The 19715-nt window shown below is 35.6% G+C and overlaps 1 protein-coding gene across 1 annotated transcript in view; it reads right to left on the reverse strand.

Annotated features, from left to right (window-relative positions):
* Positions 1-19715, reverse strand: part of IFT74 (intraflagellar transport 74) — a 49294-nt gene that overhangs the window by 877 nt on the left and 28702 nt on the right. Inside the window, exons 10-19 of the mRNA XM_072404320.1 lie at positions 19428-19490; positions 15166-15309; positions 14635-14675; positions 11827-11906; positions 9261-9314; positions 5216-5313; positions 4882-5008; positions 2016-2179; positions 1351-1476; positions 736-796 (exon numbers count right to left, since the gene is read on the reverse strand). Coding sequence (XP_072260421.1) covers positions 736-796; positions 1351-1476; positions 2016-2179; positions 4882-5008; positions 5216-5313; positions 9261-9314; positions 11827-11906; positions 14635-14675; positions 15166-15309; positions 19428-19490 — 958 coding nt within the window. The remainder of the gene's footprint in view (positions 1-735; positions 797-1350; positions 1477-2015; positions 2180-4881; positions 5009-5215; positions 5314-9260; positions 9315-11826; positions 11907-14634; positions 14676-15165; positions 15310-19427; positions 19491-19715) is intronic.

Below are 19715 nucleotides of genomic sequence, written 5' to 3' on the forward strand. Positions count from 1 at the left end.
GACTGCATTAACACCAACACCTGGCCTCCCTGAATAAAGTTATATGGTTTTGGGGACAAGAAAAGTGTTGATGCAGACTATCACAAATAGATTTATACAGATTCTAGTTCTATACTTCATGGGTTTTAATTATTTAGGACACAATTATAAAACAGTGAGTGGCATACTCATACTCGGTGGATGCAAAAATTTCCTCATATATTGATCCTGCAGAATGAAAATATTTTCAGTACTGGGGAGACCACGATCATGATGGAAGAAATACATGTTCCTAAAGAAAAATCTAGCATAAACTCCCTAATGGAGAAAGAATAGAACAATCTATGAATGAGGGGATCTGTGCCACTGGAAGATTCACTCCCACTTTCTATACTGCTAACTGCTGTTACTGAATAGGAGTAATTTTTTCTTACCTTGGAGAAATATTCTCTCACCTTATGTTGTGCCTCTGGGACAGAAAAGGAGAGGTAATGTTCACAACCAAGAAACAACTAGTAGTAAAAACTTGCAGGAGTTCTACCTTCTCTCAACTTTATGTAAGGCTAGAAATTGTTTCTAGACTATTTCACCTATAGTCTAGAAACATATTTCCCCAAGGAGAGTCCAAGTCACCCGTGCATCTCTTTCAACCCTGTAGGGTAACACAAATATCATGTGAATAATTTGTTGGTATTCTGTGGTTCTTGGAAGCAGTAGTCTTGTTAGCAATTCATGCCACTCCAACAAAAAGGATACATTCTTTCATGACAAAGTTATTTTGCTCATGCTGCTGCCACTTCCTTTCCAGGTTTGTGAGCTGCATAGAAAATAAAACACATTACAAACAGAAATGAAACCAATATAAAATTTGTGTTTACAACGTTATTTTTACATTTATGTAAAAATATTTATTCTTTACTATTTATGTGAAACAGAACATTAACATCAAGGCATGTGCCAATATATATGAGCTAATGTACAGTAAAGTAACAGCAGGCAAGTTCATAATGTTAACTATTACATCAGAAGGTGAAGGTCTTCATAAAATACAACACTACAAGAGTACTTAATGGGAAAAAATATGTAATTTTAAATTTGCTGATTAGTGAATAATAGTATTAAAAGGGCTGTATGCATTCATTTTTATATTGTGCTCAATGTGTGAAAGAGATTTGACTGATGTTATTCGATGAATGTTTGAATTGATTTTCTTGGTAAAGGGGCAGCCATCCATAAACTATATGTTTACAGCATTATATATTAATCTGTATTTCCTGCTCCTTTTATATATTGAAACATACAATTAAAAAACAAGCAACGAACAATTTATCATTGTATAACATTTGTGCTCATATCAGGGATTACGGTTACCTGAGAGTGAGTTTCATTGTCCTGAAGCTGTTGTTTCAATTTTTCATTTTCAGAATTCAGCTGTGCGTTGATCTTCTTAAAGGTATCCCTGCGTTTGTTTAAAATAATCCTATCTTCCTGAAGTTTCTGAGGACAAAGGAAATACACATCTACTGGTTTGTTTTTTTTAATATTTTCCATTCTTACTTACCGTAAAACAAAAATACTGTGAGATAAATCTAGAATAAGGAGATCTCCCTAGATTCTACCAAGGCAGTGATGTCAACATGGATTACATGGGGAAATGTACATGTAGTACTGAAGAAATGTATTGCATATGTTAAATATTAAGGGCCTGTTGAAGGCCAAAGAACTTGTAAGTATACATTTTTCCTTACATTTATTTTTAACACCAAAAAGCCTTTGCAAATTAATAAACCATCAACTCCCACAACTGACAGTCAATGTATTGTGCTATAGATAAATGTCATGTAGAAACTACTGGTAGATTTTATTATATCTATAAACCTATCTATCTTAAGTCTTTCTCTCATTACATTACATTGTTTGAAATGTACAAATTATGCTTATATTATTATTATTATTATTATTAATAATAATAATAAAAATAATAATATTAAATATATATATATATATATATTTATTTATAACAATTGAATCAATACCTTTTTCTTTTCTTCTGCAGATGCTTTAAGGGCATCCAAATCACTGTATGTCTTTAATCCTTCAGACATTTGCTGGATTTTATCCTTAAGGGATGTCAGCTCACTGTTTATCTTGGATTCCAGTTGCTCTACTTTCTGAAGATCTTGCTGTAAACGCTGGCTCTCTGGGGCAGACATTCACTTTATTAGAACACACGCATACACAATGCAATACATGTAATACCAATATAAACATTAGTGTAACCTGTATCAGTTACTTTTTTGGAAAGATAGAACAAAAAATGTCTACCACAATTAAACTGTATTGTTTGTGTAAACATTTGTCAAAAGCCACTTTAAATGCAATACATTGCTTTTTCAGTGTAGGTTGTTCTCACTATAGGAATTTCAACCCTAAACCCTTTCAATTAGTTGAATGGTCTACTCTGACCCAAACCTTAGCGTAAAGTTTATAGTGCTTAAACTAAGCATGCACGGGACTAGGTTCAGTCTGTGAACGGGTCAAATGCTTGCCTTCAGTAAAGGTAAGCTAACTTAACATTGTTAGCAAATCTCAGCAACACTTTAAGTGAAGGTGGAGATGCAAACAACAATTTGGGTGGTGATCAAGTTCCACAGAGAAGCTACAGAATGGTTTAGGGAACAAGATTAGGCATAGCACGAAATGTTGGGTGGTTTTCTCCTAAGCAGGTTTAACCCTAGCCTTGAAATGAACCTTATTCTTAAGTAGCATATGCCACTATTTTTTTTATTCACTTTACCTATATTTCCAAAATACCCAACATAAAAAACAAATGACATTTTAAAGAAACAATATACTTTAATCAGAAATTCCTACAAGTCTCTTTAAGTCTTAGGCGTCCACTATATGATGTTGGCATCCATTACATAGGCAGAACAAGCCCTACCAATCAGTTTCTTAGGAAAAAGATCTGATTGCAGCATGCCGAACACAACAACACTTTGCTGAAGTTGTCCACAGTTCCTAGTGAACTTATAGGATGCACAATTACTGGTTCAGGCCAAAAAATTGGCTTCCCAGTTGTGAACTGCTTACTGTTAGCCAGCACCGTTCTCAAATCATAGTCGTTTTCTTTGATTATTATAAACAATCATTGCATGCCTCTCCTCTGACTAGATGGAGAAATCAGACAGGACAGCTCTATAATTTATCTTATTCTTATACTGCGCGTAGAGAAACTGCAGCAAAAGGACAAAAAATAAATAAGAGCTGTAGTCAGGAAGAGGATACAGGCCGGTTCCTTTAGATATGCACTCAAGTGGCAGAAGGTGTGTACAAAGCAATTCAGCCTGAGACCAAACTTCTTGACCCCAGTACAAATATCTGAGAAACAATAGCATTAGTGAAATTGTTTATGCGGGGTAGTTTCCTCTTTTTCCAGAAGCAATGCTGATGGCTTAAGAAAAAAAAAAGCTATTTCAAACCATTAAAAAGAAGCCTGGGCATACTTCACATGTTATGCTGGCTAGGAAATTTTAGGATTATTCATTTAATGCAACAGTAATTTTAAGATCTGAAATCTGTATGTGAGTAATGAATGGTTGGAAACTCTTTGGCTTGATAGTAACTCCTTGAAGATTGTAAAAAAAAAATAAAAACAAAAAATGGCACATTTCGTATGTCTTCTCAGAAAAACAAAATGTCTGAAAAAACTGCTCAAGTCAGCAGAAAAACATACGCTCTTCAAACATTAGGTTAAAGTGTATCTACAGCTGAACACAAAAATGTTCTCTATTGCAACCTACCAGTCTTTAGATTTGGTGGCTGCACTGGTTACAATGTAAACATTTCTAGCATGCACAGAAAAATGAACTTGTCAGAAATGTGGTAAGCACAAAAAACCTTATCTTATTGTGTAAATTACTAGTCCTGGTATTTAACAATGTAATGGGGATTAGGAAAAGCAGACATGTTGAAGTCCAGGCTGCTTGACAAACATAGCTCTACAAATACAGGGAATAGTGTAGTCACAAACAGACAGGAAATGTGTTATTTGCACCATTACTAGGTTAATAAAAAAAGGAAAGTATAAGAAATAAAATTAGAGAAATAACAATAATCAATATAGTTTAACACCAAGCCCAATAAAAATATACCTGTACAGGTGGAAGTATAAGTGACTATAAAATAATTCACTTGTCTGGGTGCAAATGAGCACAAAAACTGGTAGCCAGGAGGGGCAACAGCAACCAACCATCAAAGAGGGAGCAGTTTTACCACAGACCATTTTTGTGTGATGTTTCACTGAACAGTCAGAAATAAAATCTATTAGGGTGACATGTAGGACAAACAACCTGAAGTGGGACCGGTACTTACAGTTCTGTGTCATGTAGCTTGATTGGCATTTGCCAGAAAAGACTAGAATTGGCAGGTTCATACGGAGAACATGTGACAAACATGAAATATTCTGGAAAAGCTGTAATGAACTTTATGCTGCCTGCAACATTGTCCAGAATGATTTGTTTGGCCTTGGGTCAGTGATGGTCTTGGAGGGCATATCCTAACCTGACTGCTGTTAGGTAATTGGATAAAAATCCTTTGATCCAAAGTCAGACCTCACACTGTCACAGTGGTATCGGAGTTCTGTGTGTTATACCTGTAGTCATATCTTAAGTTTTTGTAGCTGCACAGAAAATTTTATCTTTAGGATTCAGTGATTGGTAATGCGTTGCTAAAGATAATGAACAAACCTCAGATAGATTTACGTGCAACCAAAAAGCAGAGGATTGAATACATTCAGTAACAGTTGCCCCAGCAGAAAAAAATGACCACATTCCATTTTTTAATCTTTCATAATGTGCTCAGTAATAGAAATTATATAATGCTCAAATGTGTTCTTCTTACCAGCTGTCAAATTTTTCGAAGTGCTCTGTGATTTGTGCATTTCAGTTTCCTTAAAACTAAGGTCTTCTTGCATAATTTTAAGTTCTTGAGCAGTGACAGAAGAAATCTGTCTCATTCTACTTATATTCTGTTTAAAATAAAATAACAACAACATTATTCAGTCATCAATTGCAATCAAAAGTGTCACAATAAAAACTAAGTAGGAATTCTGGGAGAAATTCCAAAAACATAGACCCATTTCAAAGTAAATATTATTTGATGCATTGTATTGCCATACTTTACCCCCTTAGCTCCACCTAACTAAGGATATTCCTGCTTCAGAAAAAGAACTCACCCTGCTGGAGTGTTCCAGTAGTGTGACAATATTTGCTTCTATCTCTGATTTATGTTCCATCTCCTGATTCTTATTTTCCTCAAAAGTGGCAAAAAAGTCTGAAAGGCAAAATTATACAACAGAAACAAATGCTCAAAAACAAAAGTAGGATTAAGCATACAGCATATAAAGCAATGCGCCACATAAACCTTTACCTAAGTACACATTGAGGTGTGTGTGTGTAACACTATAGCACAAATTGAATTACAATAAATACAATAATGGTAATATTAAATTATAATATTATTTGTTATACTGGATTCTCTTGAAGCTTTGACAAGCAAAGGCAAAGGCTTTGACAAAGCCTAACTGGCTTCTGTCCTGAGCTGGTTACTTATAGCATTGCTATAAAAATACACACTTTATTTTAGTATAAAATAATTTTAAATCTATATAAAAATATTTTAGTGAGATGTCTGTACCTAGCTGTTCCTATCTTGGATTCTGTCAATTTTGCATATTGCATCCTATTTTTCGTGCTGCATGCTCAAAAATTTGAAATCATTCCATCAGAATGAAAAGCAAAAGCTCAGAGGACAAAGTCACAAAGGTAAGTCATGCATGTATATCTGGCTGTTTACTAATGTCTAGGCAAGATATAGACTTGTCTGATTAGATACACGCATTTAGGCAATCTGTTTAATAATATTGGTCCATGGAGAATGAATTCAGGGATCTCCTTTTGCTTTCAGAATTGCCATTTACATGGCAAAGATTCAACAAGGTGCTGGAAACATTCTTCAGGGATTAGGATCCGTATTGAAATTATAGGATCACACAATTGCTTCTGTTTTACCACATCCCAAAGGTGCTCTATTAGATGAAGATCTGTTCAATGTGGAGGGCATTTGAGTAAAGTGAACTCATTCTCATGATTAAGAAACCAGTGTAAAATGATTTGACCTTTGTGAAATAGTTCAATATCCTGCTGAAAGCAGCATCAAAGGTTGGGTACACTGCCATCTTGAAGGAATGGAAAAAGGTAATTTGTAAACCAAACCAGATAATGTTTTTCCAATCTTTTCTTGTCCAATTTTAGTGAGCTTGTGCTACATTTAGCCTTAGGTGCCTGCTTGCTGACAGGAATGACATTTGGTGTGGTCTTGTGCTGCTGTAGTCCATCTGCTTCAAGGTTTTATGTGTTGTGCATTCCAAAATTCTCCCGCTGTATTACTTGATTCTAACAAGTGGTGTAACAAGTAGTGCTTGAAGAAGTCTGGCATCAACAATGCATTTTTGCCCACAGAACTAGAAGCTCATTGGATATTTTCTTGACCATTCTCTGTGAATTGTAATGATAGTTGTGTGTGTAGATTCAGACCAGCCTGCCTGGCACCAACAACCAAACCACGCTCAGATTCACCTAAATCACCCTACTTCCCCACTCTGATACTCTGTTGAACTTCAGGTGGTCGTTGAAACAATGTCCACACACCTACATGCATTGAGTTGCTGCCATGAGATTGGCCAATTAGATTATTGTGTTGAACCTTATAAAGTGTTTACTAAATGTATATTCCTCTTTACATCATGAGGAAATATTTCCTTAGCATATATCATTGTGATTTATAAAAAATGATTATAATAAAACATAGCTGCATATTTTATTACTTAAACATACTAACATGTTTATAGGCTGGTGCTTTACTTTGCAATGTCAAAACCCTTTGGCAATACAATTTTATTTATTTTAAGGACCGTATAAATATTGGATTGTGGATGTAAAAGATTTCAGGAAACAAAGAAACCTAAATTTCCTGCCAAGCTATTTCTTCCTTTAAAAGAAATTCCAACTCTCAGCGGAAGCCATATAGGTAAACAAGTGCATTGTGTGCAAGACAAATTTTGACATAGTACTCTTATTTTCAAAAGTGAATTTCCTATGTAAAATAAAATAAACTGTACACATAAGAACAAAACAGAAAACACAATGCAGTGCAGCAATGAAAAATGTATGCACTAGTAAAACTATGCTACAGACAAGAAAAACCTTTTTTTCTGTATATTTCAGATGTGGACACCAAGTGGTTTCATATTTTTCAAATATCTCCTAAAGCAGAGCTTTATCCATTGGTGGGTGGTAAGCTTCTGCCATATTTATGTGCCGATTAATGCACATACTTGCTCTGTGCAGTGGCCCTGCAGTGATGACAGGTCCAGGATCTGTCATCGCTACATCCTAGGGAGCCTCCATCTTCACCACTCGCTCCACAGCGGACTTCCAGGAAGATACCATGCAGTTTAGAGCTCAAACAAAAACCCACCAGCAGTCAGAGTTAGCTGAATGTCTCTTGACAAATAACACTACCTCCTGGTGATTTTTTTGTTTTTTTCAGTTTAGGTCTGCTTTAAGGTGCAAATGCAGTTCAAACCAAATATCAGGATGGGGAAAGAAAAGGGATTTAAGGGACTTTGAATACAGTATGTTTATTAGTGCCAGGGAAGCTGGTATGAGAATTTCAGTAACTGCTCATCTACTTGGATTTTCATGCACAATCATTTCTAGTGTTTGTGGAGTAAAGGTATGAGAACAGGAAAATATCCAGGGAGCGACAATTCTCCTTGTCGTGCCTTGTCAGGGGAGAATAACAACGCTGGATCAAGCTGATAGAAAGATGCAAAGGTAACTCAAATAACCACTTAAACACATACAACCAAGTAATTTGAAAGAGCATCTCTAAACACTTCAAACAGTGAAGCAGATGGACTACAGCAGCAGGAGACCACACTGTGTGCCATTCATGTTAGCTAAAAACACATACCAGAGGCTACAATTTTCACATGCTTACCAAAGTTGGACAAGGGAAGATTGGGAAAACATTCCCTGGTCTGCGGAGTCTTAATTTCGGCAGCAACATTCAGATGGAAGAGTTTAGAATCAACAAACTGAAGCATGGATCCACCTTGTTTTGTAACAACATGATGTTGGTGGATATCACAGCCTACTTTATAATGGTTGCTGACCACGTCTATCTCTTTATAACAGCAGTATACCCCATCTCCTGATGGCTACTTCCAACAGGATAACACACCAATCACAAAGTTTATATCATATCAAACTGGTTTCTTGAACAAGACAATGAGTTCACTGTACTAAAATGGCCTTCACAGTCACAAGATCTTAATTCAATAGAGCACCTTTGGGACTGGGTGGAAAAGGAGATGAACATCATGGATGTGCAAATGTGATATCTGCAGCAAATGTATTATGCTATCATTTAAATATGGTCCAAAATTCCTTACGAATGTTTCCTGCACCTTGTGGAGTCTATGCCACAAAGCACTATGGCAGTTCTGAAGGCAAAAAAGGACCAACCCAGTACTAGCAAGGTTTACCTAATAAAGTGGTCAGTGAGTGTAAAGTTTTCTTATGACACCTGTACTTAGAGAAGTAAACTTTTATGAAGAAAGCTGAAAACTCTTGAGAGGTGGGCTATACTTGTTCCTAAATGTAAAAAAAAAAAGTTTTCGTAGACCAGAACTACCTTAGTAAAGTGTGGCTACATCCATCCTATATCTAACATGTGTGCAGCGGTACCCTAACATAATTCAATCCACCCTGGCAGAATGATGAATGACAGATCAGTAACAACCAATGTGTTTTCCAATAAAGGAGAGTATAATGGGGTGTAGCTCACTTGTCCTCCTCACTTCTATAGAGCTAAACAGCGAGTCAATCCTTTGTCAACAATCTGATATTAGTTATAAATGTCATACAGTACTGAACGAGAAATATATACAATAAGTCCACAGACAGGACAGAACATCTGTACTGCCCATAGCAAACAATCTGATGTTGGCTTTTATCTTTTTGAAAAACTCTCCTTTCATTAGTTTGGGGCTCATAAACGCCTCTGTAATGCACACAATTACTACAACGTATATACAGAGACAGTCTGGCTTGTATGTGAAGCTCTCTATGCTGGAGATATTTTAAGTACTGTTCCGGAGAGATGACACACTAAAGGTCAGTATCAGAGAGATACAATTGTGAAAGATCACTTACTGTCCAGGTTTTCCTCTTTTTTCTTAAGCTCTTTGTACTTTTGCTTCTTTTCTCCTAAAACATAAAAAGTAAAGATGTTATAGAGCACACATGCTATATAGGAGAATTGGAAATTATGGGTATTTTACTGTCAGTAATTTACATAATCAGATATTTTGCCAATATAATAAAATAGACAACAACTGCTAACAATACTAAAGGACCAATAAACATCTAGAAAAGGATGTTTTTCAGGGCAAAAAAAGAACTGTCCACCATAACAAAAATTGCAGTTATTGGAAATGCTGATATTACCTTTGGAGTCACATGAAGAATAAATAATATTGATATGCTGTCTGCCATTTAAGGGAAAGGCATTACATTTAATGGGCTTATTAAACAGACCTCTGCTAAACTGAATCAGGATAATTATAGCTTATAATCATCAGGAAATGTGTTATAGGAATAATAAAATAAAAAATAAAATAAATAAAATTTACAATAAAATCTGTAAAGAACAACATGTCTTTGTCTTTTCTGTCATATTTCATTTGAAAAATCATGTGCTAATAAAATGCTGAAAAAGCACTTTGGCCAAATGGAATTGCATCCGCATCCTCTTTCCTTAATTTATGAATAAAACAATAAGACACTCCAGTGGGACGCACAGCAAAGATTTCCTTGCAGCTGTAGGATGTCTTACCGGCTTCCCTTCTAGCCATGCAGAAATTAAAAAGATTGCTGCATTTCCCCTCCTTTTCCTTAATCCACACAGAATATTAATAAATAAAATAAAATCGGTAATGACTTTCCTTCTGGCACATATTTCTTTTACTGAACTTTAATAAAAACAGCATTAAAACAACTGAAAAAAACCAAACATGTATATATATATATATATATATATATATATATATATTGGTGTTGGATAGAATATGGAAGAATATAAAGCCCGTCTGGGTTTTTAAAGCTAGCCTAGGTTCCTTTAGAGAGATTTACTCTCCCTAACTGTATTGGTGATAATGGTTTCACCAGAGAGGAAGTGAAGGAATAACAGAGAGAGGAACAAAATAAAATAACTGGGATTCTCCCTTCCTCCTCAATTTTAAGCTGCCTATGTACCTGTTGAAGACTTGTCCTCACTTTCTATCTACTGAAACCAAACCAGCATATTAAGTGCAGATAGACAGAAAGCAATAAAACATAACAAGGATGCTAATCATAAATAAATATTTGAAATGAGAACTAGTATTATGTTTTAGTGATATGGCAACATAAATATAGCAAATATAAATCAGTAAACTACTAGTTTAGTGGTTTATCAGTTTAATCAGTTTAACCACAAAGCCCTGTATTATTTGGAATAGAGAACATAATCTCATATGTTTATACACTGACCTCTACAATAGGTTCTAAACATGGCAGAAAAAAAGCAAAGCTAAAAACTATATGGCAATGAAAAATGAATGGAAACTCCAAGTATGCCAAGGCTTTAAAATACATTCAATATACAGCAATATTACAAGCAAAGACTAAATGTGACAAAAGACAGCTAACAAAATAATGACAAGTCTATACAAAGATCATTACTATGCTTTTGACTTGGTGGTATTGCACCATCACATAGATCTACAAAGCAACACATTCTCACCTTCTAAATAATTATCCAAAGACATTTTAAAAGGAAAAAGATAAAGAAAATATTGATGAAATAAGAAAACAGGTAAAAACCAAAAATTAAAAAAAAACTGGGGATCTTCTGAAAATGTTGGTGACAAAATGGCCAGACAATAGGCTTCTAATATTTACTTGGCAAGGTTTACTTCATTTGGGCTACTCACATGATCTTGGGAAAGCCAAGGAACCTACATGTTGGAAGAAGGTTTTCCTACAAAGTCAAACAGTGCTGCAATTGCTGCTAAATACAGCTTTGCTAGATAGATTACCAGCTACATACAAATGTTTGTGCCTAGGTAGGTAGGTAGGTAGGAAAAAGCCCAGGATGTATGAGGTATGATTTAGGTAGTAGCTAGGTAAAGATGAAGCCTGGAAAGCTGGGATCCTAGCTAATCAGGTGGAGATCCTGGTGATTCCCCAAATGTTCACACTCCTCCTGTTGTATTCTCCATGATATATAATTAAATCCAGTGGAAAGATTGGAACCTCATTACAATAGTCATATCAGGCATGCAAAGTTTCAACCAATATAAACAAATCAGAAATTTGATACAGCATTTGTTAAGAACGGAAATATATATTTTGGCTGGAATGATAATTTTATAAAAACACAAAATTCTTTCTGTAAAAAATGCTTTCAATAATGCCTATATTGAAATACATATAAAAAAATGGTCAATTCTCCTTCACCCCAGGTAATGGCATGAAATTAGGAACAGCAACATAAAAAGATCTTTTCCCATAAACCAATAGGATTTCTGCTTGTAAAAAAAATGGTTGGATGGCTGAAGTTAGTAGAGCACCAACTACAATTTGTTGTAGCACAAATGCAGAACTGCTATGAAAGTAAAAAAAAAAAAAAAAAATGAACGGTAACATTAACCCACAATAAGCAAAGTAAATACTGTACCTTGATGCTCTTCCAAATCCATATCCAGCCTTTCCAATTCTTCCCTGAGCTGCTTGGCCTTTTCTTTTATGTCTGTTAACCTGGTAATAAGAGTAAAACATAAAAATGTAACATTTCAAACAAGAAGAGTATTTACCTTTTTAAATAAAAAAATTGAAAAAATAATAGGCCATAAATAATTTACTGGGGAACAATTTTGAACACATTTTTTGTTGACTTCAATTTTCAAGCTTATTTACACTAAAACAGGAATGCTGATTCTGAAAGTGCAGTTAGTTTTCTTCTATCACGTCAGGTTTTTTCTCTACCGCTTATAATAATGCGATTACTGTAGCGTGGATTTGTAAGGGCTATTTATTTAAACGCAAGACGCAAGTGTGGTCAGAGGTTGTGCGCTGCTCTACGTAGTGAATACGCGACATTTTTTTTTTCTACTTATATGCGTATTTCCTTTTTTTCAGATCATGTCTGGCTCTGCTGTTTCATTTTGTTATATCTGTGGCAGTTTCACCATTCCCAGTCAAAGGGTGAACATCAGCACATTTGTGGAGCAAGCCTATTTGGCATATTTCAAAGGTAAACTTGGTGATCAGGACAAGTCTTGGGCCCCTCATAAGGTGTGCAAACAGTGTGTTGGGGGTTTACGGATGTGAACAAAGGGAACACGTGATAAGATGCCATTTGGTATACCTATGGTTTGGCGAGAGCCAGGAGATCATTTCAGTTACTTTTACTTTTGTATAGTGAAAACTTTAGGATATAACAAGAAAAATAAATGTAACAAAAAGTATCCTAGTCTACCATCGGCTATACACCGAGTGGCTCATTCAGATGAAATCCCAGTGCCGGTTTACGTTACACTACCCTCTCTTGAAGAACATGAATTTGGTGATGAACTAGGTGACAACAATGATGAAGAGTTTGAAATTGAGGAGGATTCTGTTTGTAAGGGATTTGATCAGCATGAGTTGAGTGATTTGGTACGTGATTTGGGATTTACGAAGAAGGCTTCAGAACTCAGGACTTTGTGAAAAAAAACGTACTTAAAAAGGGACGAAGGTATCGTACTTTTGAACCAGAGAAACTGCATTTCTACAGTACTTTAGAATGGACAGTAGCTTTGTGTATTGCCATAACATACCTGGTTTAATGAAGGAATTGGGAATTCCAATCTATAACTGAATGGCGACTATTCATAGATAGCTTAAAATGGAGCTTAAAGTGTGTCCTCCTTCATAATAGCAATATATTTCGGTCAGTCCCAATTGGCCATTCAGTTTTTCTTTGTGAAGAATATGCAGACATATGAAAGTCATTGAGTTGTTGCAATATCACCAACACAATTGGGTCATCTGTGTTGACCTTAAAATGGTATACTTCCTTTATGGTCAGCAACACGGATATACCAAGTATCCCTGTTATCTGTGCATGTGGGACAGCAGAGCTGGTGAGAGGCATTGGGTGGAAAGGAATTGGCCTCCAAGATCTGCCCTAAAACCAGGTGATCCAAACATTCTACATGAGCCACTTATTGATGGAAAGAATATTATATTTCCTCCTCTGCACATGAAACTGGGTCTGATGAAGCAGTTTGTTAAAGCTTTGCCAACTGAAGGTTTCAAGTACTTCATTTTGGCATTTCCTAGCCTGTCATTTAAAAAAAATTAAGGCCAGTGTGTTTGTGGTTCCACAGATTCGGCAGCTCACCAAAGATAAACATTTCATCAGGAAAATGTCAGAAGTCGAAAAGAATGCTTGTTATCATTCAAAGCCATTGTCAAGGAAACACACGAGCAAATAAAAATTAAAAAAAGAAAAATTGTCCAGAAACTCTTGGGAGAGCTACAAAATGCTTGGTTGCAATATGGGCATCAAGGTGCCTTTTCTGCATAGCCATCTTTCTAACTTCCCGGAAAACCTTGGTGCAGTCAGTGATGAGCAAGATGAACGATTCCACCAAGATTTGAAGTTCATGGAAGGATGGTATCATGGTAGATGGGACACAACTCAAAATAGAAATGCCATATAATTGCTAAAAAGTCATTTTGAAGTTTACTATTTTTGAAATGTGCAATTACATTTCAATCTGCAGCCAGATGTGACTTAACAAGACTTTGAAGTGATCAACTATTCTTGTATGACAGTACCACTCATTTTTAAAGGAATCTGTAAACTCTATAGAAATGTACAGCAGCCATACCCAGTCACTCATTAATTCATCTGCCAGCACAAATAAATGAATTCCACTTAGGACAGCTGTACACAGTAATGTGTGTACATAGGCTAAGCCAAGGTCTACAACATTATGTACAGAACAGAAGCAGGTAGAGACCTGCAATAGATTTTGCTGAAATTGCCACCATATTTATGGTTCACCTAAAGAGTCATTGTCTTTTTGGCTTTTCCCTCTAACCATTATGTTATACCATAACTTCTATAAACATCCATGCACATGGGTGGAAGGTTTTTGTTGCTCTCAATTCTCACTTCAAATGGGATGAAGTAAACATTAGGGGCTCAGAGTGCAACAACCACCTCACTCACAGCTTCTCCATCTTAACTCCAGAAGCAATTCCAGATATGAGGTGTTCCTATATTATCAATACATTTGTATGTATAGACATAAATAAAATTCTTTAGTGGAGCACTGTGTTAAAGAATAACAGAACGTCATGATTTTACATTAAAGAGAAGCTTGCTTACATTCAAGTTCACGAATCAGCACTGCTTATAATACAGCATATTTATTCATACATGGCATCCGTTTGATTATATTAACTTGCAGATGGAAAAATACCAAACACTTACTGTCGCTCCATGCTTGCTATCTCCTGATTATCTTCTTTGACCTATTTAAAGCAATTTAAGAAAAAGGAAATACATTTTATACTTTGTTTTACCACAATAGAAATTTAAACAATGCAATTATTAGGTTACAGTTGAGATGTACAAATGCTTTCTTGAATTATGTGATTTAGACAGTATATTCCATTTAGGTGTGTTTTTTTAATTTTGAACTTTTAAATTGGCTGATGGTCCTAGCAAAATGAGGGGTTGAAGTGAAACCTTTTTTATATCCATGGGTCTCAAGCAACAAAACCTTTCACAGTAAAATGAACATAAATTTATTTAAAGGAGCTTTTTTTTAATGAAATAATATGAACAGGAGCTTTCATCCAAAGTCAAAGCATACATTTTAATGTTCTGAACCATAATCAAATAATGCTGCTGCTTATTGCCCAATAATAAGTCAGACTAGCTCAGGGCTCGATGTCATCATTATTAAATTTATGCAGCTTTTCATAAATTGTGTTTTGGGACTCTATTACATTAAAATACCTGTTTTAGTAATTTCTCCCTCTCTTCTTGTGGAGTTCCCATACCCTTGTCTTCTGCAATAGCTTGGTCCCGACGTGCTTCCAAATTGTACAGTTTCTCATAAAGCAGTACTGCCTCCTGTTTAATATGGGAATGTGCAATTTCCTATAGAGAAGATAGAGAACTAGATTTAAAGATGTGATCACATGAAATTATTGCGAGTGATCATGACAACAGATAAGGATACAGCCTTATAGGCAAAATGGAAAAAAAAAAAAAACACATTTCACAAGGTACACAACAGCTTTAGTGAAAAATAAAAACATCTTAAAAATGAAAATCATAATACCGGTAATAATATTCAAATAAATCTGAATACAAAGTAGCTAAACATAATCAGTGGGCTTGATAAAATTGAATAAATTCATAGAGTAGTAATAACATGTGACATTAGCATACTAGTCAGATATTCAGGTTTTTGGTTAAAGAGAAGAATAATCTTCCATATTACACTGGTAGAAAAAAGCTGGCTCCCTTTAAATCGGTCAATGTTCCTTTTGGTCATTCATCCAGTGGCCACTCATTTCTAGACAGGTGACCACTACTGGACTGGTTACCAATGGAGAAAGAAACTATCAGAGTGACCACCACTCATTATACAGACTGATAACACTGGGGAACAAATTTTTTGTTGAGTTACACTTACACTTGTTTTTTACTAATTTTTGGGTGGTGAATACAGAAAAGACCCCAGTTTTTTGCTATCACATTCAGTTCTTATGATACAGGGTACCCATTTTTATGTCAAAAAACATACAAATTTTTACATACAATGAAAAAATAATGAAATAATAACTTGAATGTTCTGTTTATTTAAATTTCTTTTGTTTATACAAATGATTTATTGTTACTCTTTGACTTTTTTTTTTACAGTAAATCATTTCAAAATTAATCGGGTAAGCAGTTAAGGTAAAAATTTACACTTATAGCTTTTCCTGGAGTGTTCAGTGTTAGGACAATCCCGCTGGATGCTCCAACAATAGTCAGCCATGATATGTACATCACATCTACCCTGATACCGTCCTTCCATGATCTTCAAATTGATCTAATGGAATCGTTCACCGTGCTCATCACTGACTGCACAAGGTTTTCCGGGAAGTTAGAAAGATGGCTATGCAGAAAACACACCTTGTAGCTCTCCCAAGAGTTTCTGGACAATTTCTGTGTAATTATTTGCTTGTTTGTTTCCAAGAAAGTCCTTGACAATGGCTTTGGATGATAACCAAGCATTCTGTTCGACTTCTGACATTGTCCTGATGAAATGTTCATCTTGCAAACACACTGGCCTTTATTTTTTCAAATGACAGGCTAGGAAATGCCAAAATGAGGTACTTGAAACAGTCTCCTTCAGTTGGCAAAGCTTTAACGAATTGCTTCATCAGACCCAGTTTCATGTGCAGAGGCAGGAATATAATATTCTTTCTATCAACAAGTGGCTCATGCAGAATTTTTGGATCACCTGGTTTTAGGGCAGATCTTGGAGGCCAATGCCTCCAAGGATCTTCCACCCAATGCCTCTCACAGGCTTGCTGCACAGTTGACGAAGAAGGAAGCATACCATTTTAATGTCAACACAGATGACCCAATTGTGGTGGTGATATTGCAATAACTCTGTGACTTTCTTTATGTCTGCATATTCTTCACAAAGAGAAACTGAATGGCCAATTGGGACTGACCCAAATATATTGCCATTGTGAAGTCATGCTGCTCTAATCCCTTATGAACAGAGTCCTCCTCAATTTCAAACTCTTCATCATTGTTGTCACCTAGTTCAGAGGGTAGTGTAACTAAAACTGGCACTGGGATTTCATCTGAATGAGCCACTGGGCGTATATCTGATGGTAGACTAGGATACTCTATGTTACATTTATTTTTCTTGTTATATCCTGTTTTCACTATACAAAAGTAACAGTCACTGAAATGACCTCCTGGCTCTCGCCAAACCATAGGTATACCAAATGGCATCTTATCACGTGCTCCTTTTGTCCACATCCATAAACCCCCAACACAGTTTGCCCCTCTTATAAAGGGCCCAAGACTTATCCTGATCACCAAGTTTAACTTTGAAATATGTCAAATAGGCTTGTTCTACAAATGTGCTGTTTGCCCCCTTGACTGGGAATGGTGAAACTGCTACAGATATAACAAAATGAATCAGGGTTGTTTAGGCACTTACGACAAGAGCCAGACATGATCTGAAAAAATAGGAAATACATGTGTAAGTAGAAAAATTAGTTTTGCCTATTCACTACGTAGAGCAGCGCACAACCTCTGACCACACTGTCTTGCGTGTAAATGAATAGCCTAGACACATCCAAGCTACAGTAATCGCATTAATATAATTGGTAGAAAAAAAAAACCTGACTTAATAGAAGAAAACTGACTGCACTTTCAGAATCAGTATACCTATTTTAGTGTAAATAAGCTTAAAAATTGAAGTCAACAAAAAATTTGTTCAAAATTGTTCCCCATGTTGGTATCACCATCATGTATACCTTTTCTTTAGGCCAAACTCATTTTCTGGTTTTCAGCTTTTAAAGGTGCATGCTCCTTTAGGGCAAAGTTACCAAAATCAGGATAACACTATAATACATGTGTATAGTAAGATATAAAACCTCTAGCAGAATTACAATTTATTGCTAAATACACAGCTAAAATATGAACTATTTTACCACCTAAAATTCTTTGAAGCCATGTTTAAAATTAAAATTTGCTACCCTACCATACAGCAAGATACAGCTGCCCCTGCATTACGATAATATACAATAAAACTCTAAGTCCTTTTAGATTTTTATAAGAAAATTCCAAAGCTGTTATGGCTACTTTCTGGACCAGACATTAATATTTTCTGAGTTTTTTAGTTCTATATGATTGATTGCCTTTCCCCCTTACACATTCTGAAGTTTTGTGTGGCTTTACACACACATACACATCCTGGCAGTGCAGTGGTTAGGAAGAAGGAGCTGACATCACAAGCACAGCATAGGAAGTTTGCAGGATGTAAACCTAAGTTAGCTGCTTGGCATGCCATGGTGACTCACTGAATGAGATAGGCGGTGCCAGGTTATCTACATGGTCGGCCAATTCAGACTTTTGTTTTCCAGTGTTCATTGTAAAGGCCCACACACACTTCTTTGGAAAGTTACTTGTGGGAAACTGCAGCAAAATACAGCTAGGAGATTTATTTTAAACAACGTTCCCAAAAATGATAAATGTCAACTCTGTTGAAAGGCTAGTAAATTGAGCATCCCTTGGAGAGCTCCAATAAATCAGGCCCAGTATGTGTTCACCTGTCACTGCAATTGGAGTGTGACATTAGTCGACTGTGAACTTGTTGCTGCTTACTTACTGCAATCAAAGGCTGAAGTCAGTCTATTTTGATGATATGGACATCTAATCAGAAAAGAGCTTGGTTAATTTTCAAAGCACCTTTATCTGAATTTTCTTACTTATATCAGCACTCAGTGACACTATACACATTTATCTAAGTAATGTTGCAAATTAGGAGTGTTTTTAAAAAATGAAACTCACAATAACAGCAGTGTTATAATGCCTTTGTGAAAAGCAACCCTTTGAGTAAGTTCTTCAGCATGAAACCTGTCAATGTGTTTTAACATTGCTGTTATGCAAGTTGCAACTTTTACTGATCAGAAAGATTCAGAAAGTGTAGGAATATTAACCAGGGCAAGGCTGCGGTTTTGACTCCTTACACATAAATGCAAGCAGCAGTGTGATTTTCATGTTAAACATGATTGTAACGTCTTTGTGTGTGCGACATAGGTGCCTATGATGAGTAAGTCTGGACATACCTGACCGATTTAAAAGCAGAACACCACTTAACTAATTTACTGCATTAGACTGTAGGATAGCATAGTGAATTTCAGTCACACTGTGCTAAAATTCAAAAGTCCAAAAGTGTATCAGATAGTACCTGTCTGGGGAACAAATTATCTGTTTAACTTACCTTACCACTTTTGCTTTCTTAAAAAAAAAAAAGTTAGACTATATTTGGTTGACATACTAGTCATTAAAGCTTGCAATAGTAAAGTTTAGATAAAGTGGTTGTATTGATTGCACTAAAAATAACACAGCCAATGTGTTGCACAGTTCTTCATGGGTATATGAACATCTCGTGGTTGTCAAAATGGCTACAGTTGTGCCCTCTAGTGGTTTTACCTCAACAAATACTAAAAAATGGTATTTGCTTCTAATTCGAAACTTACCCCCTCCAAACCGGTCTCCTTTTCAGTCAGTGAGTCAAGTTCTTCCTGTTGAATCTCTAGATCCTACAGAAAACAAGCCAATATCATTTTTCATAATAATTGCTAACAAAAAACACTCCATAATGCTACAAAAACACTCTAACAGTATATATCATTGATAAATGACCCATAATAGGAACATTGTTATTGAACACACCAATTTTTTTGAGCCTTTATTACCAGTTTGTTGTGGTTATCTGTGGTTACTTTTAGCCTATTTATTCGTGAATCTAGTATTCTTCAATAATT

This window comes from Pyxicephalus adspersus, chromosome 3 (assembly GCF_032062135.1).
Source record: "Pyxicephalus adspersus chromosome 3, UCB_Pads_2.0, whole genome shotgun sequence".
In the NCBI taxonomy this organism is placed as follows: domain Eukaryota; kingdom Metazoa; phylum Chordata; class Amphibia; order Anura; family Pyxicephalidae; genus Pyxicephalus; species Pyxicephalus adspersus.